The sequence below is a fragment of the Ochotona princeps genome, chromosome 18 (genome assembly GCF_030435755.1).
Source record: "Ochotona princeps isolate mOchPri1 chromosome 18, mOchPri1.hap1, whole genome shotgun sequence".
Classification (NCBI taxonomy): Eukaryota; Metazoa; Chordata; class Mammalia; order Lagomorpha; family Ochotonidae; genus Ochotona; species Ochotona princeps.
In genome coordinates this window covers 259,331-287,230 of record NC_080849.1, presented here as the reverse complement: position 1 = coordinate 287,230, position 27,900 = coordinate 259,331, and the positions used below count along the sequence as shown (strand labels likewise).

Here is a 27,900-nt window from a genome sequence, read left to right as displayed (position 1 = left end):
GTCCAGTCATGATATGGACACAGGCAGGAGGGTGCCTGCAGCTTGCAGCCCCCAGCCCAGACCTGATCCTACCTTGCTCCAGGCCCAGCATGTTCCACTGGGGAGGTGCCAAGTACATGCACTGCCCCAACATCTGCTGCTTGGAGAAGCTGCACTCCCTGTCCAGCTCCAGCCAGTTCCTGTCCGCCCTTTTCTGAGGCCAGGCTCAGCCAAGAGCTGCAACCAGGCAGCCTTCAGAAGTTTATTTCTGCATGAGCTCAGAGTGCCCAGCACTCCCAGAAGAGTCTGTAGCAGCCAGTGCATCCCAGGCAGCCCCTCCTCCCCAAGTCCTCCCCAGGGCAGTGCCCAGAGGGGCACACAGGACATGGCATCTGGATGAAGTTTATACAGCCCAGGTGCAACGGGTGAGCAGTACAGCCAACTCAGCCAGCCGAGGGGCCAACGCCGCACACAAATCCTGTCTCCGTGGACAGACACATCCCTGTGCAGTACAGGCGACAGCAGCTGGGTCAAATGTGGCAGCAAGCACAGCCTGAGTGACAGGAGAGCTGACAAGGGCAGAGGAGGTGGACTGCACTCCAGGTGCTGCCTGCCACCTATAATGTTCTGCTCCCGCAATCTGTGCCGCCCCCCCCAACCAGGCTATAGGCTCTTGCCCTCACCCAAGATGCCAGCCTTGGGCTGAGACAGGTACCAGCATGACGCTGAGGACCACTTAACATAGTGCTGGTCTGGCTCTTCCTGTCCCCTTGGAGGGGCCCACCACCCTCTGGTCAGCCTGCACCCTACACCAAGACCCAGCTGGCCCCTTGTAGGCACCGCAGCCTGCCTGCTGCCTAGTCCCACAGCAGAGTCCTCCTTGGCGGCCTCAGAGGGCTTTGGCACTGGCAGGGTGAGCAGCATGGGGTGTTGGCTTCTGAGGGTGGCGGGCAAAGGCATAGGCCTGGCCCAGGATGGCCAGGTCCACCAACACCTGCAGGAGGCCACAGACAGAAAACTGCAGAGGCGCACCCTTGAGCAGGAAGTAGGCCGTCTTGAAGGTGTCTCCACTGGTCCACATGAGCACCATCTTGATGCTGTGAAGACAAGAAGCAGTCAGTGGCTGGACGGGACTCAGGGACAGGGCAGGTGGGGAGCAGGGCTCACTTCCTCCCACCCCTCTGTGGCCTGCCTCTGGGTAGGGTGGTCAACCCACCTCCTGGCCAGAGGTGTTGGCCAGAAAGGCCAGTGCCAATCCAGACAGCTGTACAGGGTGCCCGGGGGACCTTTCCATCCCTATTCACAGTGCAATGTCCCCTCCAGATGACCACAATTGCCACTCTTGTCCTTTTCATCTTCCGAGGTGTGCCAAGCAGTGAGCATAGCACAATTGCTCAAAGTACACTCCACTAGTCTCAAGCTGCAGGCAGGCTGGACAGGCTGAGCCCCAGGCTGGGGAGAAGAGGTACCCTTGAGCCTCAAAACAGAGGTGAACATGGGGCCCCTAGAAGTGAGGACACTCCTCAACCTCAGGCTACCCAGGGATGACCCCAGCTTCCTTCTGTCTGCTACTTCAGGGCCCAGATGGACTGCCTGGGAGCAGGGCTGCTGTCACACCTGGAATATGCCACAGCGGAGTGTCCAGCTTTGAGTCTCCATTCAGTTGCCAACTCTGCATCTCAGAAGGCAGCAAATGAACGCCCAAGTGGTTAGGTTCCTGCTAGTGTACTCCATGGTCTGGGCATTTAAGGAGTGATCTGACAGAGAGTCTCCTGATGTGTGGGCGTCTCTAGCCATACCTGGGACCATGGAATAAACACCTGCCTATGATGTCCAAGGCCTGGATAACCCCACATGCTTCTCTTCCCATACGACACAGATGGTGAGAGCCCAGGGGTCCTGTGCTGGGGTCACCATCACCAGGGGCCATGCAGACCCCTCAACTCCTGCCTGGACAACAGCCAAGGTACCAGAGCTACACAAAGAGTAGCTGAAGCAGCACTCAGCTTTGTCAGACAGCTGAGAGGCAGCCAGGGAGACCATGTCTGGGATCAGCAGGGGAAGAGAAGAGAGCCTGAGAACCTGCTCCACCCCTGGCAGAGGCTGACAGGGTGGGCTCCCAGCATATGAGCTGCTGGGCTGCCTGTGATCTGCAGTTTTAACTATGGTTTTAGGCAAGATGGCTGAAGCTGCCCCAGCCTGGGTCCTCTCCTGCCCTGGGGTCTCCCACTAACAAGGCAACGGTGGCCCTCCTGGTGGTGGCCCACCTCTGCACCTGCCACACTATGAACTCCAACCTCCACTATCCCCACACACCACTCCCAGTTGGCCCCGGACCCAAGCAACACATGCTGACTCCAGCTGTCCGGGAGGGGCCCCTTCACCTGACTCCCACTGCATGGAATCCCTGACCCTGCACACCCCGGGGGCGTGGTCAGACTCACCTGACCTCCACTCAGGACCAGACCCTCCTTGGGGTCACAGTCTAGACAATGACCTCAGGTGTGGCATGGCCAAGGAGGCCCTGGGTGGCAGGTGCAGTCTGTGCCCAGCGCTTCTAGAACTGGAGCAGCTGATCACCTTCCCTTGCAGACGTCGCCTGCAGCCTCACCCCACAAGTGCAACCTCAGCACAGTTGGGCCCTAGCCCACCTTGTTTGGGCGGTCACATCCCCACTTCCTACTTACTTATTTTTGTCCACTTAGAAGGCAGAGTGAGGTCTTCCACCTGCTGGTGCACTCCCTAAACTCCCAAATTAGCCGAAGCTGGGCCAGCCTGGAGCTGAGAGCCTGGAACTGCACCTGGGTCTCCCGAGTGGGTGGCCGGGGCCCAAGGGCTGGATTAGCAGCTGCCTCCACCCCCCACCCTACATTGGGGCCTTAGCAGGAAGCTGGATCAGAAATGAGCATCACAGGCAGTGGCTTGACCCACCGCACCCCAAGGCCCGCCCCAGCCCTGCTCATTCATGAGGTCTCCCACTCCCACTCCGGATCACGGTCTGATCCAGCTGGTGATCTTTCCCAATGAGCTGTCTGATGTTTAGCTCCACCATGCTCACCTCCTGTTTGCCTTCTGACTACTTTAGGTTAGTCTGCAGTCTATTTTTATTTTAGAGTTTTTGGGTGAAGACTCAGGCGGAGGGTTTGTCAGCATGTGGCTCCATAAAGGAGCCCAACTTGCCCTCCGGCTGTCACTGCTCCCCAGAAGGTGACGCTGTTTTTGAGTTTGCATTTCATGGAAGCACACAGTGGAGCTCTAGCAGACTCAGCGTCTTTCCTTGACCAAGTCCTGCCTCAGCTTCACCACAGTCGTGACACACGGTACGACTCCAGCTTCTGAACCCTACCTGCCCACCCCTTGTCCAGCCTCCTCTGCTGAATGCGCTGCTCTGGCCCAGGGGCCAGGGGTCTGCCTGTGCAGCCCCCGTCTCCGCCCCACTTGCAGATCATGCTGCTTCTGGGCTGGTTGTCGCTGCGGGAGGGGGAGGCTTGTCCCACTGTTGTCCACCGAGGCATTGCCACCTGCGCTGTCTCAAACCTCCTCTGGTCCTTGGCTGGACCTTCCACCCCATGAGTCCCAGAGCACCCACTTGGGACCTCAGACCTGAGCAGAAAGACAGGGCAGCTGAGGGGCAGCCACTCAAGAGGGCCAGGCAGGAGCACCAGGCCTGGGAGGCCCAGTGTCGCACTGGCTTAGCACCTGGAGACTACAGCAGCCATGACAGAGCCACAGCCACACCTGGGGTGCAGCACTGACATGTGGTGTGTCAGGACAGAGCCAGCATCCCATGTCCCATCCCCTGCATCAGGCAAGGGATGGCCACCCTGCAATGACTTGCTCTGAAAGACAGCCTGGGTAGCCCGACACTCACGCTCGGCTCCAGCACAGAGCAGGGGGCCCAGGGTGAGGCTACGGTACCCTGTTCTCTGGAAGGCAGACAACACAACATCTACTCCTTCTGTGTGTACCCCGCATGTGGGCTCCTGGAAACCTAGATAGACGGCCACTGCCACCTGGGCCTCCATGTAACCTACAAGCTCACTCCCAGCCACACATGGCCTAGCCATGGTGAAACAGTCATTGAACAGCAACATCCCCTTGTCCTCAACATCACTGGGAAACCAGATAATGCAGAGAACACACACAGGCCCATGGGAGGAGGAACATACACATGGTGAAGAGCCCCCTTCTGCCAGGCTGCGGGGACTGTGCTGTGCCTCCTCTCCATGCAGCGAGCCACAAGCAACTCACCAAAGCTCCCATGGAGCCGTCAAACCAGGGCCCTGACCTGAAGATGGTTTTGTGCATTTACAGAGAATCAGGAAAAGCCAGGCAGCCTGTGGCCTGATTGCCATGGTCAGGGAGGTGGCTGGGGCAGTGCAAGGCCAGCTGTGCCCTGGTCTCTGAGGTGGATGCCCAGACCCAGGAAGGCAGAGCCCTCCATGTTCGATGGCCAGAGCCCTTGGAGAGAAACCCACAGTGGGGGACCATCACAGCTCATGTTGATGGCACAGAGTGGCTGAGGCCCCACCAGGTCCGGACCAACACTGGGAACTCTGGGCAGGAGACCCTGGAAGCCAGGGTTGATAAAGCCCTCACCCCTGCCTTCCCACTTGGGGCCTAACAGGACCTCATGGGAATGTTCTCTCCCTATCGGCAGGTCCCCGGACCCAGGACACTACAGGCTGCAGTGGCCTCAGGCCATGGAGAGGCCATCTCCTGGGTCAGTGGTTTCAGTGGACAAGTCTGAGTGTACATGTGCACATCCATACGTACACTACTGAACACATGTGGAGATCAGCCACCTGAGCAGATGGGTCCTGGACATATTAGGGCAGCACCCCCAGCTCCTAGCCCACCCACAACACTGGACCAAAGATGTGCCACAACCACTGGGTTTGTGTGCTCCTCTGGGGCTGCTATACTCACGCATGTTATATACACCATGTAAAACGTGTATTAGATATGTCCCAACACAGCCCATGGGAGCCCAGTGGAGCACACACCATGGTGGGGGAGTCCCTCCAGGCCTTAACCCCCATTTCCCACAGCGGGAAGCCCAGAAGCCCCCTGCCCCGCCCCAGTGTCCATGATGGACACTGCCCCTCGTCCTTAGCTCTGTCCTCACAGCCCAGCCCACCCTAGCCAATCCCTGCTATGGGTTCCTCTTTACAATCAGCAGCAGAGCTGGAAACAGTGCCCTCTCCCCTACCACTTCCCGTGCCCTACCTCATGCCCTCGGTGGAGCGGTGGCGCTGGTTGCGCAGGAGCTGTGGAAGGCCCAGCATAGCCTCAGTCAGCACAGCCAGGAAGCCCAGGGTCTCCACAAACAGGGTCGAATCAATGGACAGGTAGGTGATATAGGCAGCCACACCCGCAAAGGCCAGAACACACTGCACGTAGTCCCCAAAGCTGCTCCAGTGCCAGAAGTGATGGGGGTCGAAGTCTGAGAGTGAGAGAGGGGAAGGGCAGGTGAGCTAGGATCCATCCCCTTCCCTCCATAACCAGGCAAACCAGGGTACCACCCCTGCAGAGAGATGGTGCTCACAGTACCTACCTCCCCCTCTGCCCCGCACTCTTGTTGGGAGCCTTATGTGGAATGTGGGCAGGTGTGTGGGCAGCAGTGGGTGGATGGGTGTAGGCAGCAGTGTGCACTGTGGTGGGACACAACTCAGGGTGACCAAATCCCACTGGGAGTGCCTTAGCATGAGTCCTGCTCCTTACCCACTCAGCCTCCTGCTCAGGCACTCTATACGTAGCCACGAGGGACACCCTAATGCACACTGTGGCCCAGCCACGAGGGACACCCCAATGCACACTCAGCCCAGCCATGAGGTAGACCCTAATCACACTGTGGCCCAGCCACGAGGGACACCCCAATGCACACTCAGCCCAGCCATGAGGCAGACCCTAATCACACTGTGGCCCAGCCACGAGGGACACCCCAATGCACACTCAGCCCAGCCATGAGGCAGACCCTAATCACACTGTGGCCCAGCCACGAGGGACACCCCAATGCACACTCAGCCCAGCCATGAGGCAGACCCTAATCACACTGTGGCCCAGCCACGAGGGACACCCCAATGCACACTCAGCCCAGCCATGAGGCAGACCCTAATCACACTGAGGCCCAGCCACGAGGGACACCCCAATGCACACTCAGCCCAGCCATGAGGTAGACCCTAATCACACTGTGGCCCAGCCACGAAGGACACCCCAATGCACACTCAGCCCAGCCATGAGGTAGACCCTAATCACACTGAGGCCCAGCCACGAGGGATATCCCAATGCACACTCAGCCCAGCCATGAGGCAGACCCTAATCACACTGTGGCCCAGCCACGAGGGACACCCCAATGCACTCTCCATGTAGCCACAGGGCCGACTTCGATGCACACTCCACATAGCCACAAGGGACACCCCAATGTACATCCTGACCCAAACCAAATGTAGGTTCTGGAAGTGAACAGGCAGATAGGATATCTGTCTCTTTTAAATAAATAAATAATTTCTGTTACATTTATGAACAAATTGACAAGGGACTTCATAGAAATTTGGAATTTCCACTTGTTGCTGAACACCATTAAGAGAAGAAAAAGCCATAGACTGGGAGAAAAACTGAACATCTCATTTCCATGAAAGCGGCTGTTTCCCAAACAGAATATCCTAAACCCTCAAACCAGCAACTCAGCCTAGAGCCGCCAGAGGCTGCTGCTGTGGTGCAGCAAAGCAAACCACCACCTGCAGTGCTGGCAGCCCACATGGTGCTGGTTCAAGTTCTGGCTGCTCCATTTGTTCTCCCTCTCCCTGTCAATGCCTGGGAAGAAGCAGAGGATGTCCCCTGCACCCACAAGGACCTGGCAGAAACTCAGGGCTTCAGCCTGGCCCAGCTCCAACCATAAAGATGCTAGATCTTTGTCTCTCTCCTCTCCTCTCTCTGTAACTGCCTTTCAAATAAGTAAACAAACCTTAAACCAGTCAAAATAAAAAACAAACAAATAAAAGCAAGTTGGCAGAAGCTATGCTTTTTTTCACCACAGAAAGTACTGGGGTCACCAGGCACAGGGCAGACAAGGCCTCCTTCAGGACACACAGCTCGAAGATGAAGCCATGAGGCATTCAGGGCTAAGACCGGAGACAGGACCCTGGTGGACCTCCCGGCTTCTGTGAGTCGCCATTCTTACACATGCAAACCACAGCCCTGCTGGGCCCGTCCATGCCAGCGATGGGCTCATGGTAATCCCTCATTCAGGGAGTACCCAGCAAAGGCGTCCAGGCCTGCCCATTATCCCTGCCACTGACAGCCCCAGCATCCCACAGGACGGCACACGGGGTGACCCCAGCCTGAGCCTCTGACTGTGGCACACAGAGCCGACAGCCTCTTGTCTGCAACAGAGCGGGGTTTTCTGCCATGTTTACACAGAGAGGTCAGGGTGACTGGGGCCAGCATCCACCCAGGGATGGCATCGCACAAGCAGGCTAGCACCTGATCCAGAATACAAATAGGCAGCCCCAGGCTCGGCAGCGTGGCCTAGTGGCTAAGGTCCTCGCCTTGATCCCATATGGCCGCTGGTTCTGATCCCGGCAGCTCCACTTCCTCTCTATCTCTCCTCCTCTCAGTATATCTGACTTTGTAATAAAAATAGAATAAATCTTAAAAAAAAAAAAAATAGGCAGCCCCTCTGCTCTACCCGAGCGAGGGTCCTGTCAGGGCACACACAGACACCCCAGCACTCACATGACTGCCATGCATCACGCCTGTGCCACATGAGGCCTTCAGTCTGTCACACACAGTGTGGTCATAAGTTCCATCATCTGAAGGGAAGGTGGACTCCACTCCATCTGAGCCTCCACTGAGGCCTGCGGCTCATGGCAATCAGCTGGGGAAGGTCCCTCCCTGGCAGGGGGTTGGGAAGCCACACATCTGCACCTTGCTGGGCCTGAGGGCGGGGGGTGGAAGAGGACACTGCTCCACTCACTGCCCATCATGCAGACTCAAGACCTCAACCCTGCCACACAGGGCTGTGACCGTGCTGCAGGAGCCTCCCCCATGCAAGGGGCACACTACTGGACGTGAGCATGCCCCAATCCACTCAACACTCTCCCAAAGTGCCAGCACCAGGGTACAAAACAGAAAGCCACTGGCATCCGCGGGCCACACTCATTACTGGGTCAGGACCGCCAAGACCTCCAGGTGCACAAGCATCACCTGTAAGCCCTCAAAGGCCCACACCAGGAAGGGGAGTCACACAGGGGGGCTGGCTGCAACAGCCCGTGAGTGCCCTCATGTGGCTTGTCCTCTGTGGCTCCAGCAACGTCCTTCTGAGCATGACCCAGAGTCAGGGCAGCCAGTAGGGTGAAGGTCCCCAGGGCTACTGGAAAGCAACAGACCATCTAGCTCTCAGAAGGTGCCAAGTCCCTGGCACAAGCCCAGGGAAGGCCACAGAAGCATGGGGAAAGAAGTAGGGGGTAGAGCCAGGAGCCCTCCAGAGTGAGGCAGGACGGCTCCATACCTCAAAGCTGACGCCACTTCGCAGAGCAGAGTACTTTTCCGCCCAAGCCAGCAACCCTCCAGCCCTGTGTGCACCCCATGACCACTGGGAACCCACAAGCCTCCAGCATTGCAGTAGCACTGGGCCCCAAACTCCAAGATGCTGGGAAGGAGGCCCTCCCTGAGGGAGCCAAGCCAGCCCCAAACCCACACCTGAGACACACACAGGTGGAAAGCTGGACGGAGAGATGAACGAATGCGTAAGCAAGTAGATGATGGGGTGGATGAATGGATGGATAGGTAGGGCAGGCAGGTAGACAGACAGACAGACAGCTTCAGGGTCGAGCCAACAGCAGTCCTCTTCCTACTGTTGTTCATGTGTTACCAGGAACTCCCAAAGCACGAGGCTCTCACATGGCTCTCATTCTATTTTCAGGGGGCAGCAGGTGCAGTGTCAGCTTCAGCCTAGCCAGGACCCCGCCCAGGTTGCCCGCTGGACACGCCCTAGGGATTCCAGGCTGGACGCCAGCTGAGTTGGCCAAGCCCAGAGCTTACCAAGCTCGGGCCAGAGGCAGCAGATATGGAGCAGCCACAGTGCCGGGGAGGCAGTTCCAGCCCGGGTGGCTGGACTCCAGGGCTCACACAGCAGTGCCAGCCAGGATGCCTGCCAACCAGGGGCCAAGGACACCAGGGCAGAGGACAGAGCAGGCAGAAGTTACAGGCAGGGGGTACATGGGCTGGGCAGGGCGTAGCCCAGCAGGCTCCGGGAAGCAGGGCTTCCTGCATGGATAGGCACTCAGCCTGCACTGACCACCTGAAAGATGGAGAATAACAGGAGGCCCACGCAGCCCGGCCAGCATCTCCCGTGAGAGATGTGTGGTTTCACACCTCTAGCCGCCTGTGGCCCCAGGACCAGGTCCACCTGGCCGCCTACCCTCCCCCACACACCATGGTCACCACTCTCAGCAGCAGCAACTCTTATTGCCTCACGTGTTCCGCCTCCTTTGCCCTGACCGCCACATTGGTTGGTGACTTGGGCAGAGATCCCTGGAGGGCACCAAGTCCCTCATTCTCAGCATGTCATAGCCTGCAAAGGGATTCCAGAGAACACAGGCACTCCTCACCAGAAAAGGCTAGGACGGGTGGCCAGGAGGCAGCAGCTGGGCCTAAAGAGCTGGACAGACCACAGTCCAGGCTGACCCGGCAGCCACTACAGCCCAGGAGTCACCATCAGAGGACACAGCAGGAAGTCCCTGGAGGGTAGGAGGGCCAGTGGCCACCAGCCCCTACAGGGCTCCCTCTTCTCAGGGCCAGTGCAAGCTGTCAGCCCCCTCCTCTCTGCCCATTCAGCTCCAAGAGCCTCAGATCCTCACCCACCTCCCCACCAGCTCCAACCACATAGCAGGGGCAGAGGCTACTATGTGACCACCTACCCACCCCAGTTCACCCCACTGTGTGACCACCCACCTGCCCAAGCTTACCCCAGGATGTAAGGACCAGGCCAGTACAGAGAGCCAAGAGCCCACAAGCCCCCCAAAACCTGCACTGCACCTGCCCCCAGAGGCTGACCACTGCCCCTGCATGGGCTCCTGGACACATGAGTTCCGCTGCGCTCCCCATGGGTATGACTACCTCAAGCTCCCAGGTGACAGAAGTCACAAGGACCTGGGTGGGGAGTAGAAGAGGGAGCAATGCAGTCACCATATAGGAGCAGCAGGACGGGCAGCCAAGAGCCCACCTGGGCACAGAGCCAGGCTGGACCTCAGCAACCAACACCAACACTGCAATGCATGAGTGAGCAAGCAGCTGGTGGACAACATCAGCTGCCTGAGAGACAATGGCACTGACCCCCACAGGGTCAAGGCCAGAGCTGGCCAATGAAGCAGCAGTGCAGCCAAGCCCAGAAGCAGTAGGCAGCCCAGCTGCTCGTACAGGCACCTCGAGTGTCTAACGTACTAGAGGATGGCACAGAGGGGTGGAGTGCTCAGTCCCCAGGGGGAAGCTGGACAGAAACTGCCTGCAAGTCTTGGACACGGACTAAGCTGGGGAAGACCAGGGTACTACTGCCCAACAAGGAGGCAGTGAAGATAACAAGCAAAGCAGAACCACATGAACACTTGAGGTTCATGTACGATGCAAACAAAACCTTCACGCTGACCTGGCAGACATCATACAATCTGCAGGATGCAGAAAAAAGAGGACTGGGCAATGAGCAGCACCCAAGAATGCGCCAAGACCGGCAGCACCCCATGTGCCCAGAAAGAGAGGGAAGCTCAGAGACCAGGGTCAGAGACTCAAAGAAGAGACCAAAACAGTGACCCCAACTGCCCAGGCATTGAAGACTTGGGGGTCCTGTCTGACACCACACCCGATCCTGCAGACACAGGGGCCACACTGACAACAGGATCTGATCAACAGACACCAGGGACGGGGAGACCAGGAGCAAGGCACCTATGCACTCCAAGAAACTTCAGTAAACCCAACAGCTAACTGTGGGGTTCTGTAGTCCTGGGAGAGCACACGGAACTGAAAGCTAACACACAGCCCCTGTGGCCCAGATGGCTGACCCAGGCCTCTATGTCCTGGCTGGCTGACCCAGGCCCCTGCGGCCCGGCTGGCTGACCCAGGCCCCTATGGCCCAGCTGGCTGATCCACGACCCCTGCGGCCCGGCTGGCTGACCCAAGCCCCTGCGGCCCGGCTGGCTGACCCACGGCCTCTATGTCCCGGCTGGCTGACCCACGGCCTCTATGTCCCGGCTGGCTGACCCAAGCCCCTATGTCCCGGCTGGCTGACCCAGGCCCCTGCGGCCCGGCTGGCTGACCCAGGCCCCTATGGCCCAGCTGGCTGATCCACGACCCCTGCGGCCCGGCTGGCTGACCCAAGCCCCTGCGGCCCGGCTGGCTGACCCACGGCCTCTATGTCCCGGCTGGCTGACCCAAGCCCCTATGTCCCGGCTGGCTGACCCATGGCCCCTACGGTCTGGCTGCCTTCATAGTAAGGGGCAGGCATCATAGCAGTGGGTTCTACTGCTAACTGTAGTGCTGACATCCATATCCATGTCAGCTCAAGGTTGGTTCCTCTGCTTACAACCCAGCTTCTCTCCCGAACCTGGGAGGTAGCAGGTGACAGACCAAGTACATGGGTACTGGGAGTCCCAGACTCAGTTAATGGCTCCCAGCTTCAACCTGGCCAAGACCTGGCTGCTGCGGCATGTAGATCAGTGGGTAGAAGCTCTCTCTCCTCCTCTCCTCCCTCTCTCTCACTCAACTTCTCCCTTGGCTCTGCCAGTCAAAAGAATCTTTTCTATGAAAGGCTACAAGTACAGCAGCCCCCACAGAAATAAGGGCTGGGAGACTGGGCTGCCAGCAGTTGACTTGCTTCACAGGGAACAGAGGGTAGGTTCTCCATGTGGAAAGCCAGTGATGCCACAAAGAAGCCACAGCTCAGGGGAGACAGACCACAGTGCCTTTATTCTCTCCTAACTCACCCAGACAGCCATTGCACACAGACACGTTGTGCTGGTCCAGGGACTCCACAAAGAACCATGCAACAACAGCAGAGGTGGAATGCTACAGGAAGCGACCATACAGGGCGACTCAGACCACAGAGCGGGACCAGGACAATCCTCAGCCCAGAAGTGCTGGTTCATGTCGCAACTGCTCCACTTCCCAGCCAGCCCCCTGCTTATGGCCTGGGAAAATGGCAGAAGATGGCTCAAAGTCTTAAGACCCTGTACCTGTGTAGCAGACCTGGAAGAAGTTCCTGGCTCCTGGCTTCCAAATGGCTCAGCTCGGGCCATTGCAGCTACTTGGAGAGTGAACCACCAGATGGAAGATCCTTCTCTCTCTGTTTCTCTCTGTAAATATGCCTTTCCAGGGCCCGGCGGCGTGGCCCAGTGGCTAAAGTCCTTGCCTTGAATGCGCCAGGATCCCATATAGGTGCCAGTTCTAATCCCGGCAGCCCCACTTTCCATCCAGCTCCCTGCTGTGGCCCAGAAAAGCAGTCGAGGATGGCCCAAAGCCTTGGGACCCTGCACCCACGTGGGAGACCTGGAGGAAGTTCCTGGCTCCTGGCTTCAGATCGGCAAAGCACCGGCCGTTGTGCTCACTTGGGCAGTGAACCATTGGACGGAAGATCTTCTCTGTCTCTCCTCCTCTCTGTATATCTGACTTTATAATAGAAACAAATAAATCTTTTCTAAAAATCTGCCTTTCCAAGAAAAATAAATAAACCTTGTGTGTGTGTGTGACCACAGAGAAGTGAGGAGGGCCAGGTGAAGTTGGTGCCAGAAGCAGCTGTGACAACGCCACAGGGAAATCCAAGTCCCACACACAAGGGTCTGGGTTTGCATCCCAGTTCTGCTCCCAATCCCAGCCACCTGCTAATGCAGACCACGGGAGGCAGTGATGGAGGCGTCTGGGAAGTCAACTAGCGGATAGAAGATGTTTTTCTCTTCGGCTCTTTGCTTCTCAAATAAAATGAAAAGAAAAAAAGCTGAGAAAAGCAATAAAATTTAAAATATCATTATTGAGTTGAGATGCTACACCTGGGCTCGGCAGCGTTGCCTAGTGGCTAAGGTCCTCGCCTTGATCCCATATGGCCGCTGGTTCTTATCCCAGCAGCTCTACTTCCTCTCTATCTCTCCTCCTCTCAGTATATCTGACTTTGTAATAAAAATAAAATAAATCTCAAAAAAAAAAGATGCTACACAAGAAAGTATTCACTTAAAAGCAAAGGAAGCTGCAAAGAAGCAACAGTTGAAAACACCTACAAGAAAAAGACATGAGAGACACAGAAAATGGAAAGTAAAATTCAGATATAAATCCAACATCACACTGACCATGAATGAAATAAGCAATAATAGCAAAGAGCAGCACAGATTCTGCAAAGACTCAACACGCTGCCTACAAAAGACACTAAAATGCTAAAAGAATAAAAAAAGGTAACTACTATGTCCAGTAGCAACCACAGGATTCACAGTGTCTACATTAGTACCAGAGGTAGCAAACAAAAAAGCATGAGAGTAACAAAAAGTCAGCCCGTCAGTGTGACAGCCATGAACATACCCACCGGGCAGGGTCCCAAAGTGCATGAAGCAACATCTGGTGAGAGAAAGAGAGAATTGAACAGAGCTGCAGATATCAATGCCAATGAGCAACAAACGCTCCAAGCAGACACTCCCACCCCACACGCCACCCAGCCTGGCACACCAATCATCCCAGGTACACATCCTCACCCCATAATCCACCCAGGCCTGGCACACTGATCAGCTCAAGCACATACCACACCCCACAAGCTACCCAGGCCTGGTAAACCAGTCCTTCTGAACAGCAGGACACGCACCACAGGTGGGACCAGTTTCAATGCACCATTAACATACTACAAGGACTCAGGATCAAGTTGAAGCCAGTAACAACACTTCTAAGTAATCAATGTGTCCAGGAAACCAAAAAATGTTCAAACACGACCAGCCAAAGTGGACAGGCATGGCCATCGCACTGGTTAGCGGCAAATGCTGATGCAAGAAAACAAAACCTCAAACCAATAATGGAACCTTCCACCTTAAGAAACTCGAAAAAAAAGTTAAGCCCAAAACAAGCAAAAGGGAAGAAATAATAACATTGGGATTAAGTAAACTAGAAAACAGTAAAAGCTCAACATAGAGAGTCAAAAGTTTTTTCTTCAAAGATATCCATCAGGACTAACAGGTCTGCTGCTGGGCCAACAAAAGGGTGAGCAAGAGGCCGCAGATGACTGAGAGGGGCAACACGGGAGGCCCACTGGCAGCAACCCCCCAGATGAGAACCGTGAGCAGGGAGGCTATCCTATCAGTGCAGTGCACAAGCAGAGAAGCAGACTGGGCCAAGTTCTGACCAGGGGACCAAAGCCAGGCAGTCCCCAGGCAATGCTAAGGATTTCAACAACAATGATCATAACCTCTGCAGTCTCTCATTAAACACAGAAATGAAGCAGCACCACTCAACCCTGCTTAAGGTCAGTGTTGCCTGAGTATTAAGCCCAAAGTTGTTCAGGGAGACATAGCGCAGACCAGCACAGATACAGAGCAGCACAGAGGACAGACCAGACAGAGCACAGACCAGCACAGGGGACAGACCAGACAGAGCGTAGACCAGCACGGGGCACAGACTAGCACAGGACACAGACCAGCATGGGGCACAGACCAGACAGAGCACAGACCAGCACGGGGCACAGACCAGCACAGGGGACAGACCAGACAGAGCACAGACCAGCACAGGGGACAGACCAGCACGGGGCACAGACCAGCACAGGACACAGACCAGCACGGGGCACAGACCAGCACAGGGGACAGACCAGCACACAGGACAGACCAGACAGAGCACAGACCAGCACAGGGGACAGAACAGCATGCGGGACAGAGCAGCACGGGGGACAGAGCAGCACAAGGCACAGACCAGCACGGGGGACAGACCAGCACAGGGCACAGGCCAACATGGGGCACAGACCAGCATGGGGGACAAACCAGCACGGGGCACAGGCCAACATGGGGCACAGACCAGCACAAGACATAGACCAGCAAGGGGCACAGACCAATACAGGGCATAGACCAGCACTGGGTACAGATCAGCACAGGGCACAGACCAGCACAGGACATAAACTAGCACAGGGCACAGACCAGACAGAGCACAGACCAGCACAAGACATAGACCAGCACGGGGCACAGACCAATACAGGGCATAGAGCAACACAGGGCATAGACCAGCACTGGGTACAGACCAGCACAGGGCACAGACCAGACAGAGCACAGACCAGCACGGGGCACAGGCCAACATGGGCCACAGACCAGCACAGGACACAGACCAGCACTGGGTACAGACCAGCACGGGGCACAGGCCAACATGGGGCACAGACCAGCATGGGGCACAGGTCAACATGAGGCACAGACCAGCACTGGTAAACGTGACACACTCAAGAACTCAGGCTTTCTTGACACGTAAGATGTCGCTTTGGAGCACCCCTCTCAGACTGAGCAGGGGATGAGAGTACCATGACAAACTCAGGTAAGCTCGGGTCACCTCCAGTACACTTGTCAGAGAAACTTCCCAAGACAACTCAGAGGTCCCTCCTCACAGTACAAGGTGATGACAGAACAGCTGAAGCTAAGATTGTAGACACCTTCTCTCCAGCTCTAAGACCAAAAGAAGCACACCCATCTCTCCTCTTCCATCAAACGCAACTGGGCAAGAGAATGAGAAACAGAAGGTGCAGAGCCCAGGAAAAGCATCCAAAACATTCTGAGCTTCGACTGGGAGCAACACGGATTCAGCAAGTGGGTAGGACGCAGGTCGCTACGCAAAATCAATGTTCTTTCTAAAAAAACTTAGAATGAGCAAATCAAGATAGAAAAAAAGGCAATGACATTTGCAGCAGCATCAGAAAGAGAACGACTCTGCAATAAACATAATGAAGATGGTGAGAGCCCTTCCCTTTCATCTCACCCTGCTCATCGCCCTCCCTCCTCCCTCCTCCCCCCCTCACATTCACACATGTGCACACACACAGAGACACACAGGCTCCTAGGAAATATGTCATGCAGTGCTGGGGGTGTTTAGCAGGCTGCAGACACGCCATGCTTGGTAACAAGGTTCAGTACGCTAAGGTAGTCATGAGGGAGGAGGGCCAGTGGACAGGTGCGGAGCAGTCCATGCAGGTGCTACCTACTACATACCCAGATAGGACCGCCTGGGGGGTGCTTTGCTTCCTTCATCCTTAATATCAGCAGCTACATAAAAAAAAATCAGAGAAAGACACAGAAAGACAAGACAAAAAACACGCAGCTTTAGCAGGGTGAACAGCTGCATTTCCCATTTAGCATCTCTTTAAAAGAAACAGAAAGATTCCGATTCCATCTCTCTTTGCGGACCACCTTCCTTCACCCTCTCCCAAACCTCTAAGAAAGTGCAATGGTTGCCCCACACTCAGTGACGGCCCTGGACATGGGTGACCTTCAGGGGCCAGCTTTCTCAGGGAACCCACGGGATGATGCTCCAGCTGCACAGCCCACCTCCCAGGCCACTTCCTGAGGCACCAAGGGAACTGCTCTCGGAGCACACACACCGTGGCATCCCCACTCAAGAGCTGCACTGCCCAGCACGTGGATGCAGCATGAGAACACAACCCAAGCTAGGCTCGGCCTGCCACGGCGGCTTGGCGGCAGAAGCTTCCCTTGGCAGCCCCTCCCTGCCTCACACCCCTGCAGGGCACATGCGTGTGATGTAGTCCCATCACACATGTGTGTCTTGGGAAACAGACAGGGCCAAGCACAGGCTAGGTGAAATGGCCTGGATAGGTCACCACAGGCTTGAGGTCGAGCCACCTATATGCATGAGTGAAACATTTCTCGCCCACAGAAAAGGCCCAGCACAATCCCCAACCTCCCAGATGCACAGTGCCCACACAGACTGTGGCTAGTCTCCAGGTGCCATGTCCCCGACTTGAGGTTTCTGGGAGAAAGGACAGACCCTGGCCATGCACAGGAAGTGCAGACACCACAGGGCCCTCTCTGAAAAGCCTATTGATTTATTTGCACACAGAGACAAACAACTCCCACCTGCCCATTCACTCTCCACATATCACTGGGCCAAAGCTGGGAACAGGGAATTCAATCTAAGGAGTAGCAAAGGAGCCAAGTTCTTGTACCATCGCTCCTGCCTCCTAAGGACACAAAGGCAGGAAGGAGTAGAGCCGGGACCCAAACCCAGTCCCCTGATACGGGATGTGACATCCTGGTGATCCCGGGCTAGGCCAGGGTCCACGGTGGGGAAACTGACGAGGCTTCGCAGTCAGAGACTGAGCAACCAGAGTCTGGACCGGCAAGGCAACACCACACAAATGACTTTTTACATCCACACCCAGAAGAAAGAGCGAACAAACATGTTTTTCACTACAAGATTCACAAGCCAGGCCAGCATGGTACCCTGGCAGCTAAAGCCATTGCCTTGAGCACACCGGGATCCCATCTGGCTCCCGGTTCATGATCCAGCATCCCCAGTTCCCATCCAGCTACCTGCTTGTGGCCTGGGAAAGCAGTGGAGGATGGCCAAAGCCTTAGGATCATCGTCTTGCACCCGTGTGGGAGACCCAGAGGAGACTCTTGACTCATGGCTCTGGCTTTGAATCGGCTCAGCTCTGGCCATTATGGCTGTTTGGGGAGTGAATCAGTGGAAGGAAGATCTTTCTCTCTGTCTCTCCTCTCTGTATGTCTGACTTTACAATAAAAATAAAATGTCCGATGATTCACTCCCCAAGTGACTGCAATGGCCTGTGCTGCGCTGATCCGAAACTAGGAGCCAGGAGCTCTTCCGGGTCTCCCATGCACGTGCAGGGTCTGAAGGCTTTGGGTCATCCTCCACTGCTTTCCCAGGCCACAAACAGAAAGCTGGATGGGAAGTGAGGTCACCGGGATTAAAACCAGCACCCACATGGGATCCCAGCACGTGCAAGACAAGGACTTTAGCCGCTAGGCTACCATGCTGGGCCCTAAAATAAATAGATCTTAAAAAAAAAAAAAAAAAAAGACTTACAAGTCAACATGAAAATCCAGGGAGAGGCCTATCACTCCTGCCCAGGGGTATACACTCATCGCCAAGAGAAACCAGTAGGGCTGGCCGTGGCCCAGCTGGCAACAACCGACACAGGGAACCTGACAATGGGAGTCCCCACAAGCCAAGCCAAAGACCAGGGTCTGGACAGGCTTAGACAGAGACTCAGAGGTCCACACGGGAGCTGGCCAGGTTGGGGACAAGGATCTGCACAAAACAGAGAGGTCCACACAGTTGCTGGCCGGCTGCCCAGAACACAGAGGGCCACACGGGAGCTAGTTGGGCTGGGGACACAAGGGCACTTGTGGTCCTTGGAATCAAACAACAAATTCATATTTACAATTCCTAGTCACCTGCTGTTTCTCCCACACCAGGTGTGCTTCTTTAACTTTCAAACTGAACTGGTGACCTTGAACTTGAAAACCCTACAAAAGGCAGCTAGAAAATGCTGACGGCTTCTCTGGACACCTGACCATCCATTGAGAGCAGGGAGTGATTTCACACTAATGGTTGGGGCCACACACACACACACATACACATTCGGTCCTCAGGTGAGGCTGGATGAGCTGAGAGCCCTCACTGGCTCCAGAGTGAGTTCAGGTAGAACCTCCCACACTGAGAGGAACTGGCAGCTAACCCAGAGCCTTGCACTTCTCCCCCATCCTCCCCACTTCTGACAGCCAAGAGAAAATGAACCAAACCACATGTCTCGTCCAAGTGACCCTGGAAGATACCAGGGCCCATGTTGTGTGGCTCACAGAGAAGGAGCTGTGACCCATACTCAAATAGCATGGTGTGAGTGACACCCCTAGTGTCTGAGTCGGGGACTCTTGGGATTGAGCAGGATCCACAAGTACTGCAGGGCCATATCCCAAGCAGAATCCCTCAGCCCCAGAGGACTGACGTGTGGACACCAGGGGCTCTCGATTCTGCCCACTGTGGCAGAGCCACCTGTTGGAGATCTGGATTCCAGGCCTGCAGAGCCCTGTCAACTGGGACTCAGGGCTTCAACTCAGTTCTGATGAACAAAGCATACATGCTCCTCTTGAGAAGTCGGCCAGAACAGCAGGCGCCCTGACAGCAGACATGCCCAGTGTGTGCTGGCAGAGCCCCTCCTAAGCCCACTGGTCGCAGTCCACACGGACCCTCCCTGTGCCACAACATCTCAGACAGGGCTTCAAGAGCTGGTCTCACGCTAACAGCTTTCGTAGGAGAGACACCAACCACGTCCCAGTGTTCCAGATACTTCCGATGAAATCTGAGCCCACAGCTCTGACCTCCCGACTCTGGCTGGCCTCCGGCACATAGCTCTCTGGGCAGGGTGGTGTCATTGGCTCCAGCCTGGTGAAATTTCAACTCAAATCAGAGCCCAGAGACTGAGAGAGGAGGACAGGGGAGGGAGAGAAGAGGGCGAAGCCAGTAGAAGCAAGCCTGGCATGGTCTCCATGGCTCAATTGCCCAGCACTGTCCAGACACCTGGGCAGAGCCAAAGGTAGCCTGGTTCCACAAGGATGCTCACCTCAACTTGGAAGGTATGTGGAAGGCAAGAGGAACGGCCCTCTTCAAGAGTAGGAGGGCAAAATCAGAAAGAGCCACACAGGTCTCAGGCCACAGCAGCCCCTCGGAAGAACCACAGGCCCACCCTTCCCCAGCAACATGGCCCTTATGGCCCAAGACTAGACCCCCCAAGGCCTAGAGGGGGACCAGCAGGAGATGAGCACCACTAGCCCGGAGAGTACCTTCCCGCAGGGACACAGAGAATGTCCAGTGGAGAAGAACTCCTTTGTTTGCTCTGAGTCACTGAATGGCCAGGGCTGCCATGTGTTATGTGTACTACGGGTGAGTAGAACAGAGCATGCAGACTGTGTGTGTTGTTCCAGAAGCCCACATCCTAAGTATGTGCCAAGTGTGTTAGTAGCACACAGCATGTGCAGACCCTGTGTGTCCTCTCCAAGCAGCCCGTGAGAGCATGATCCTGCATGTACACAGGATAAGGTATATGCGACCCCAGTGCAACTACATGTGAAGCCAGAGATGCTGCCTGCCTGGGCCTTGGTAGATGGACACATGTCCAGCTCTGAGGGAGAAACTGAGGCCCAAACAAGGAAGCTGCAGGGAGGCTATCACCCCTCGCCCTGGCAGTGAGACAACACTCTCCCAAATTGTTTCACATCTAAAACTCTTGCTGAACTCAACTCAGCACCAAGTGCACAACTGATCTCAGGCAGAGGGGCCATCTGGTGCAGTGGAAGCGGCTCCTGCCTCATCTGAGGAACAGGAGACACACCACACTTGCTGACTCAGACACCTGAAAGTCAACTTCTATTTTCAAAAGCCGCAGTCACCAACCTGCAAACGAGCGGCGTTTTATGTTCAGTTCATTCGCCACACGGACTTCAGTACAGAGTTTCAACATCAGTAACATGGTCAAGATCATGATAATGCTCTGCCACAGGAGTGGGGACTCAAAACGCCTTCCGAACCTGGGGAGGGAAAGAGGCTGCAGGTCAGGGGAGCCGGTGGCAGCACCGGGAGCCCAGGCCCAGCGTGGACAGATGTGGGACCCCTCACCCAGTGACGACGGCTGTGGGACCCCTGACCCAGCATGGACAGCCATGGGACCCCTGACCCAGCGATGAGGGCTGTGGAGACCCAGACCCAGCAGTGATGGCCATGGGAACCCAGACCCAGCGTGGATGGCCATACAACCCCAGACCTAGTGTGGATGACCATAGGACTCCAGACCCAATATGAACGGCTGTGGGACCCAGAACTAGTGCGGATGGCCAAAGGACCCAGATCCAGAGCAGATAGCCATGGGTCCCCAGACCCAGCGTGGACAGCTGTGGGACCCCAGACCTACTATGGATGGCCATGAGAACCCAGACCCAGCATGGACAGCCATAGGTCCCACAATGGGACCTATGGTCCTGCTATGGATGGCCGAAGGACCCAGACCCAACATGGATGGCCATAGGTTCCAGACCCAGAGTGGATGGCTATGGGACCCAGACCCAATGTGGACAGCCGTAGGTCCCAAACCCAGCATGGATGGCTGTAGGACCCAGACCGAGTGTGGATGGCTGTGGGACCCCAGTGTGGACAGCCATAGGTCCCAGAACCAGCACAGATGCCTGTGGGACCCAGACTTAGAGTGGATGGTCATAGGTCCCAGACCCAGAGTGGATGGCTTTGAAATCCAGACCCACTGCCACCAGGACCAGGGTGAGATTTGGCCCTGCCTGATCATTCAGAGCCCAGACCCTACCCCAGTCTGCCTGTTCTGGTGAGAATTGGTTTGGGGTTCTCTGGCCTGAAAGGGTATTTCCAAGACTTAAACTGGTGGCTAACACCAAAGTCCAAGTGTGCTCAACAGTCCAAATCGCTGAAATCCCAGACATGGGGAACACAGCAGGGCCCACTGTGGCCCAGGCCTGGGGGAAGGTAGTGAGTCTTCTGAGAAGCAGCAGCCAAGCAAGGCCCTGGCAAAACAGGGCAGAAGCCCCGAGTCCTACTGACCTGAGATTTCCGAGAAGAACCCCAAGTGCCCAGACAGTACACAACACTAGCAGTGGCCTCACTGCCAGCGATCTATGGGCAACAATGCCTAAGCCTGCAGCCTGGTGTCATGGCCCAGCTGGAGAAGTCTGCTTCAACACCCGGGAAAATGTCCTGGTAACAGGAAAGCCACACTTGGATCTGCTTTTGTGTCCAACCCTCAAGTCCATGTTCACCACCAGGGTGAGTGGTGGTCTCCGCGGGGCTCTGAGGGGACAGGACATCTGGCACCCTCCCATGGGGTCTTCCCCAACTGGGGCCCCACTTTGCCCAGCTGCTTGCACAGAACAGATGCCAAGGCCAGGCCGAGCCCACATCCCAGGCACATCTCCTGGAAGCTACTGAGTCCTGCAGACAACAGCCATCCCAAGGGACAGGAACAAGGCAGCGGCCGGCAGAGGTGACAGAGAGCCAGGGCCTGGAAGGGCAGAACGCCACTGGGGATCCTGCAGTCTCATCAGAGCTTGGCCTAGCAAGGCAGCCATGCAGAGACATGGACAGACCAGAACCCGCTGGACACAGACTGCTGTGTGCCCAGGGCAAAGGCTAGGCATGGCAGGCTTACACCCACAGGAGTATCACCCATGACCCCTGTGCCCTCAGAGCACAGAGCCTGGGTGAGGCCAGCAGCTAAAGAGGCCATGACCCTCACTCCTGGTCATCGGACTGAGTGTGAGCCCTGACCACGTCCTCGGGAGAGACCACTTCCAACCGCTGCAAACACGGGGGATGAGCCTGGTGTCCACAGGCCATACCTGCAGCTAGAAGGGCGAGGATGGAGACAGGCCACATCCAGCAGCTCTCAAACACAGCAGAGTAAGTCTAACTTGCGTCCTCTCACAAAGCCGAAGAAACACATGCCAACCTTGACCAGCCAGGCTGGTTCCAGCTCCTTTCATCCTAACCACCTGAGCTGCCGAGCCAGCAGGACAGCACTGTACTCTACTCCTGCAAGTTGGTGCACACAGAGGTCTGAGCTGAGGGACAGAGATGCCAGTGCTGCTCCCGTGGGCACGCCAGCAGGCACACACGCTGCGCCCCTCAACTTCCTGCATGACAGGACTGGAGCACCCGGTCAGCAACCGGCACACACCTGGCTCCTTTCCCCTTCTCCATCACAGTCCACAAACGTCTCTCAGCCCCCTGCCCAGGCTTCTGACACTGCAATCTCCACCCAGTGCATATGCACTTTCAGGATGTGGCCAAAACCATGACCAAGATGACAGTCCCACAGGGTCCATCGGCCTCATCCTTACTCTCCGGTGCCTGTATAGTGATGGGGGGACCGCGCTAATCTTCTCACTCCGGGCTCCTCTCACACACCAAGATACACGTTCCAAGTCCTGGCATAAATGCAGTGCGAACAGTGATAAAGTTAGAGAGCATGAACACAAACAGGGAGGAGCAGAGGAGGGGGGGAGAGACAGACATCACCTGCAACCCCTTCGCTGTGTTCCTCTGGAGAGGGCGAGAGCCCCCTGCCCAGGCTAATTGGGCACCCTCTCTCCTGGGGTGCGGCCATCGGTGAACTCCACAGCACACATACAAGTTCCCATTTTCATGCTATCCCTATCCAGCTCCCAGACAAAAATGTGCATCCTGGGAAAGAGGGCACTCTGACAAGGAGAGCAGCACTGCATGAGGGGGTGTGACTTCAAGCTCAGCAATCCTACACTAACTTCCTATTTACCCCACACTAAGAGCTCTGCATCCCACCAGCATCACAGTCACCCAGCTCCCAGGTCTGGGAAGAGCTACTCTCCCTCCTCCACACCAATCTCGATTCCCTTTGTGCACACATGTGCTGTGTGTACATGTGCCCTGTCTGCACACGTGTGCTGTGTGTACATGTGGTATGGGCACTTGGCTGCACAAAGATCCAGTACTCTCTACCCTCGCAGCCTCCTGGATCCACACAAAATTTCCATGGGCCCAGGCCGACTCGGAGTACAGGGTCTCCAGGCTCACCTGTGAGCAGTGTTCAGCACCCATGAGACCCTAGCCCAGACATTCAGGGCCCAGGTACACCTGGTAGTGACGTGAGAGTCTAGGAAATTTGTCTGGGGTGCTGAGTTGTGCTGGGAGCAAAGCCACTCTCAGGAACTTCCTTCCCGGCAGCTCTCCACTATGCTGTATTCCACAGAACCCCAAGTCTGCAAACAGGAGCTGGGCAGGGGAGCAGCAAAGGCAGCCCAGGCTACATTCCGGGACCTGCTTCCGTGGCACTGCGCCCAAAGCCACTCCAGTCACCTGGCCGCTGTCACTCAGTTTGTGGGAGGTGGAAGAGTAAGCAGTTTTCAACTCTTTCAACAGAGCACCCTGCAAGGTGGCCCTAGTCAGCCTCCTGCCAGTGGAGGGCCACCCACACAAAGCAGGACCCCCACGTCCTCAAAATGAGGCAAGTCTGTCTTAGTGGGGTCAGCTGGAGCTGGCTCAGTGACGACCGTCCAAGGGCCAAGTTCTGGGACAGCTGCCCACCTGCTTCCCGACCTTGGGCAGCAGCTGGAGCCCGGCTCTCCTCTTCCTTTTGGCCTGGACTCACTTAAAACCAGTTTATTTCCTTAGCAGGTAAGAGGAAGCTGCTGGCCGGAGAGGGGCAGAAGTGGGTGAGCGACTCAGCCGCTTTCTCCTTCCGAGAGAGCCCAAGACTACTCCGCCGCCTGAAAAGAGGGGAAGGACCGGGCAGGCTCCGGGGTCCCAGGGAGTCTCGGCCTCCCCTCTCCCGGCCCCGTCCCAGCCGCTCACCAGAAGAGGATCCGCAGGATGTTGGCTACCAGCAGCACCAGGCACACGTAGGTGGAGAAGCCCTCTGCGCTCTGCGTCCGACGGATGTGGCGGTACTGAGGGATGTACGGCACCACCCCGCCGAAGACCATGGCCCCAGCCGCCCCCCAGGACACCAGGCGGTGCAGCGGCGCCAGCAGCCAGGCCAGACTCTCGGCTTCCATCCCCGCCGCGGGCGTGCGCTCCCCCGGGCTCTGCGCGCAACGTCACCTCCACATGTCTCCACCACCTGCGCGCTCCGCCGTCGGGCCTGGCGGGAGGGAACGAAGGTAAGGACGGCCCGGGACACCGGGCGGGCGGGGCTCACGGGACACCGGGCGGGGCGGGGCTCACGGCCCGCCGCACTTGGCGGGCAGAGCTACAGAGAGGCGCCGCCCCGCACCCTCGGGCCCGGCCTCGGGCGGCTCCGCTCGACCCGCGCGCCCCACCACCGTGCGCGCGCCCTGACCGCGCGCCCCTCTGCCGTCCGCGCGCCCTGACCGCGCACCCCTCCGCCGTCCGCGCGCCCAGACCGCCCCTCCGAGCCCGCGCACCCCTCCGCCGTCCGCGCGCCCAGACCGCCCCTCCGAGTCCGCGCTCCCCTCCGCCGTCCGCGCGCCCTGACCGCGCACCCCTCCGCCGTCCGCGCGCGGACCCGCCCCATGACGTCACGCTCGCCGGCTCCCCGCCCTCGCCGGCCTGGCGGGCGGCTCCGCCGGGTCCTAGAGTGTGCCCAGCCATTTCCACGTGGCCGCGTACGCTGCTGTTCCCGCGGCCGGTTGCCGGGGTGGAGAAGATGTGCGTGTAGGAGCCCTGTCCCCCACAGTCAAGGGGGTGGGCGAGGGGACGCCTCGACATGCAAACAAGCTTCGATCAAGGGCCACTGACCGGTCAGCCTCCTTCTGGAGTCGTCTCCCAGAGTCCGGACCCTCCCTGAGAATTGGCCACTTTATTAAAAGGGAATTCACGGGCACTTTACATACAAACTACACTGAAAAAAGTCGCAAGTTTGTTTTAGTGCAAAAAATCAGAGATTAACACACTTTTTTTCATAACATGTTTTCTATGAACTTTATAAGGACACCCTAAAGGCACGGACTTCAGGTTTTCTGCACTAAAATAAACATCTTTTTTAAAAAAAGATTTATTTATTTTTTATTACAAAGTCAGATATACATAGAGGAGGAGAGACAGAGAGGAAGATCCTCCGTCCAATGATTCACTCCCCAAGTGAGCGCAACAGCCGGTTCTGCGCTGATCTGAAGCCGGGAACCTGGAACCTCTTCCGGGTCTTCCACGCAGGTGCAGGGTCCCAAAGCCTTGGGCCGTCCTCGACTGCTTTCCCAGGCCACAGGCAGGGATGGGAAGTGGAGCTGCTGGGATTAGAACCGGCACCCATATGGGATTCCAGGTGCGCTCAAGGGGAGGACTTTAGCCCTAGGCCACTCCGCCAGACCCTAAAATAAACATCTTTTAACTCCATCTTCCACGGACTTTATGGATTTGTCCTCATCCAGTCACAATGCTGGGTGTGCAGCATTTTCATCTAGTTCCAGAACGCCCCTCATCCCAAAATAAAATGCTGCACTTACTAAGTAAACAGTTTCTCTCCACCCCCACAGTTACTGGTCTCAGGCAACCACTGACCTGCTTGTTCTAGACATTACCAGGAATCAGAGATCACGCCCACACCACCCTGTGTGACTGGATCACACACATATATACACACGACCCTGTGTGACTGAGACACACACACTCCCCTGTGTGAATCACACACAAACACACACACACACAGCCCTGTATGACTGAGACACTGAAGATCCTCAGTATCAAAATTCCAACCATTTGTTCATGGCTCATTACTACTAAGAAACTGTATGAACTTGCAGGCCAGACAGCCTGTATGACCTTTAGCACTGATGGTTCCCAATTCTTATGAATCAAGGTCCACCTAAGTCTGGATATCTCACAGATGGCTCCAAGTTATTAAGTGGGTGCTTACCTTAGTTGCTGGAGGCATGTGCTGTCCAGCCGAGATAGGTAGGGAATGTGTGGTATTCTTCCTCACCTTGCAGGCTGTTGTGAATTGCTCCTTTTCAAGCTATTTTGGACTGCCCCTATAAAACCCCTATGAATGATTTGTTTGGGCCACAAGGGGTGTTGGTCCTGGCAGGCAGGCTGGCCAGTCGATCAGCCAGCAGCCTGCTCTCAACCAAGAACCCAGGCTCGGATGTGCTGAGCTTGAATAAACCATCCTTGTGTACTTGGATTGGCTCAGACTCCTGGTAATTTCTGGGGAATCTCAACATCTGGGCACTACAACACACACACACACACAACCCTGTGTGATTGAGAAACACACTTACCCCTGTGTGAATTATACACACACGACCCAAATGACTGAGACACACACACGACCCTGTGACCCTGTGACTGACACACGACCCTGTGACTGAATCACATACACACACACCTATAGTGCCTCCCCTTCCAGAATCTTCATTTTTTTTTAGAGAGATTTATTTATTTTTATTGGAAAGTCTGATTTACAGAGAGGAGAGACAGAAAAACGTTCCATCTGCTGGTTCACTCCCCAAGTAGCCATAACGGCTGAGCTGACCCAAAGCCAGGAGCCGGGAGCTTCTTCTGTGTCTCCAACATGGGTGCAAGGTCCTAAGAGTGCTTTCCCAGGCCACAAGCAGGGAGCTGGAAGGGAAGTGGAGCAGCTGGGACACAAACTGGCACCCATATGGGATCCTGGCACATGCAAAGCAAGGACTTTAGCCACTAGACTATTGCACCAGGCCCCAGAATCTTCCTTTGAACTCTTCTGTCATGCTTCAGCAGTCTATGTTGCAGTCCTTGGTGAGGTTACCCCTGGGAGCCCCACCATACCATCCGCTTCAGCCTCTGACCTGACTCCATGCTGGGTCCTGGGCCCATTCAGTGAGAACCCTGCTCCCTCCTTGGGGGGGGGAAAGGAGGGAAGAGGTGAGAGGAGAAGGGAAGGGAGGGGAGGATGGAAGGGGAGAGGAGAGGAGGAAAGAGCAGACTGTGGTATCTCCACATGTTCCATTGAAACCAAGGGGTGAGCTCCCTTAGGTGCAGTGAGGGGACTGCCTGGAACCCGCAAGGGACTAGCTCTGAAGTCAGCAGAGGACGTCTGGTCCTGCTGTGAGTGTGACCTGGGCTGTTCCCTGGGTGAGGCTGAAAAGCTTGGTGCTCCCAGAGAAGCAGAGCAGAGGCTCGAGAACTTTCTCCAGAAGAGGATATCTTGGCTGTTCTGAGGCAGCTCAGGCAAGTCTGTTCTGAAGCCAGTGTGTGGTTCTGACAGGATTGTCTCAGGTGTGGCCTTCCCAGGAGCTGTGAGGCAGCCACCTATGCTGCCTGCCTCTGTGGGTGGCTGCTGCCACTCAAAAGGAAGCCAGGGGCCGCCCACCAGGATTCCTCACACCTGAGCCACCCTTGGGTGCGCCAGGCCTGGCTTCTCCTGAGGAAGACACGGAAGGGGGCAGGAAGGCAGCAGTA

General features: G+C 56.3%; 1 protein-coding gene across 5 annotated transcripts; it reads right to left on the bottom strand.

The window, feature by feature from the left end:
- Positions 1–205: 205 nt before the first annotated feature.
- Positions 206–24,696, bottom strand: LOC131482554 (solute carrier family 66 member 2). 5 transcript variants are annotated; one of them, XM_058677139.1, is made up of 6 exons: positions 24,355–24,696; positions 20,401–20,534; positions 16,179–16,232; positions 13,537–13,572; positions 5,209–5,425; positions 748–1,076 (listed from the first exon to the last, which is right to left on the bottom strand). In XM_058677139.1, the coding sequence occupies exons 1-6, from the start codon at positions 24,555–24,557 to the stop codon at positions 869–871; spliced, it is 852 nt and encodes a 283-aa protein (XP_058533122.1). In that variant the 5' UTR covers positions 24,558–24,696; the 3' UTR covers positions 748–868. The 5 variants fall into 5 exon arrangements, with proteins under 5 accessions (XP_058533126.1, XP_058533122.1, XP_058533123.1 ...); XM_058677140.1 differs by lacking the exon at positions 13,537–13,572; XM_058677142.1 differs by lacking the exon at positions 16,179–16,232.
- Between the last annotated feature and the right edge of the window lie 3,204 nt (positions 24,697–27,900).

What these genes read in the sequence shown, in the direction of transcription:
- LOC131482554 (XM_058677139.1), bottom strand. Translation starts at nt 24,557, where the DNA reads ATGGAAGCCGAGAGTCTGGCCTGGCTGCTGGCGCCGCTGCACCGCCTG. An exon ending in ATCCTGCGGATCCTCTTCTG is followed by an intron (nt 20,535 to 24,354) that starts GTGAGCGGCTGG and finishes TTCCCTCCCCAG; the next exon opens with GTTCGGAAGGCGTTTTGAGT. An exon ending in TTTGGGACCCTGCCCGGTGG is followed by an intron (nt 5,426 to 13,536) that starts GTATGTTCATGG and finishes TCTCACTCTCAG; the next exon opens with ACTTCGACCCCCATCACTTC.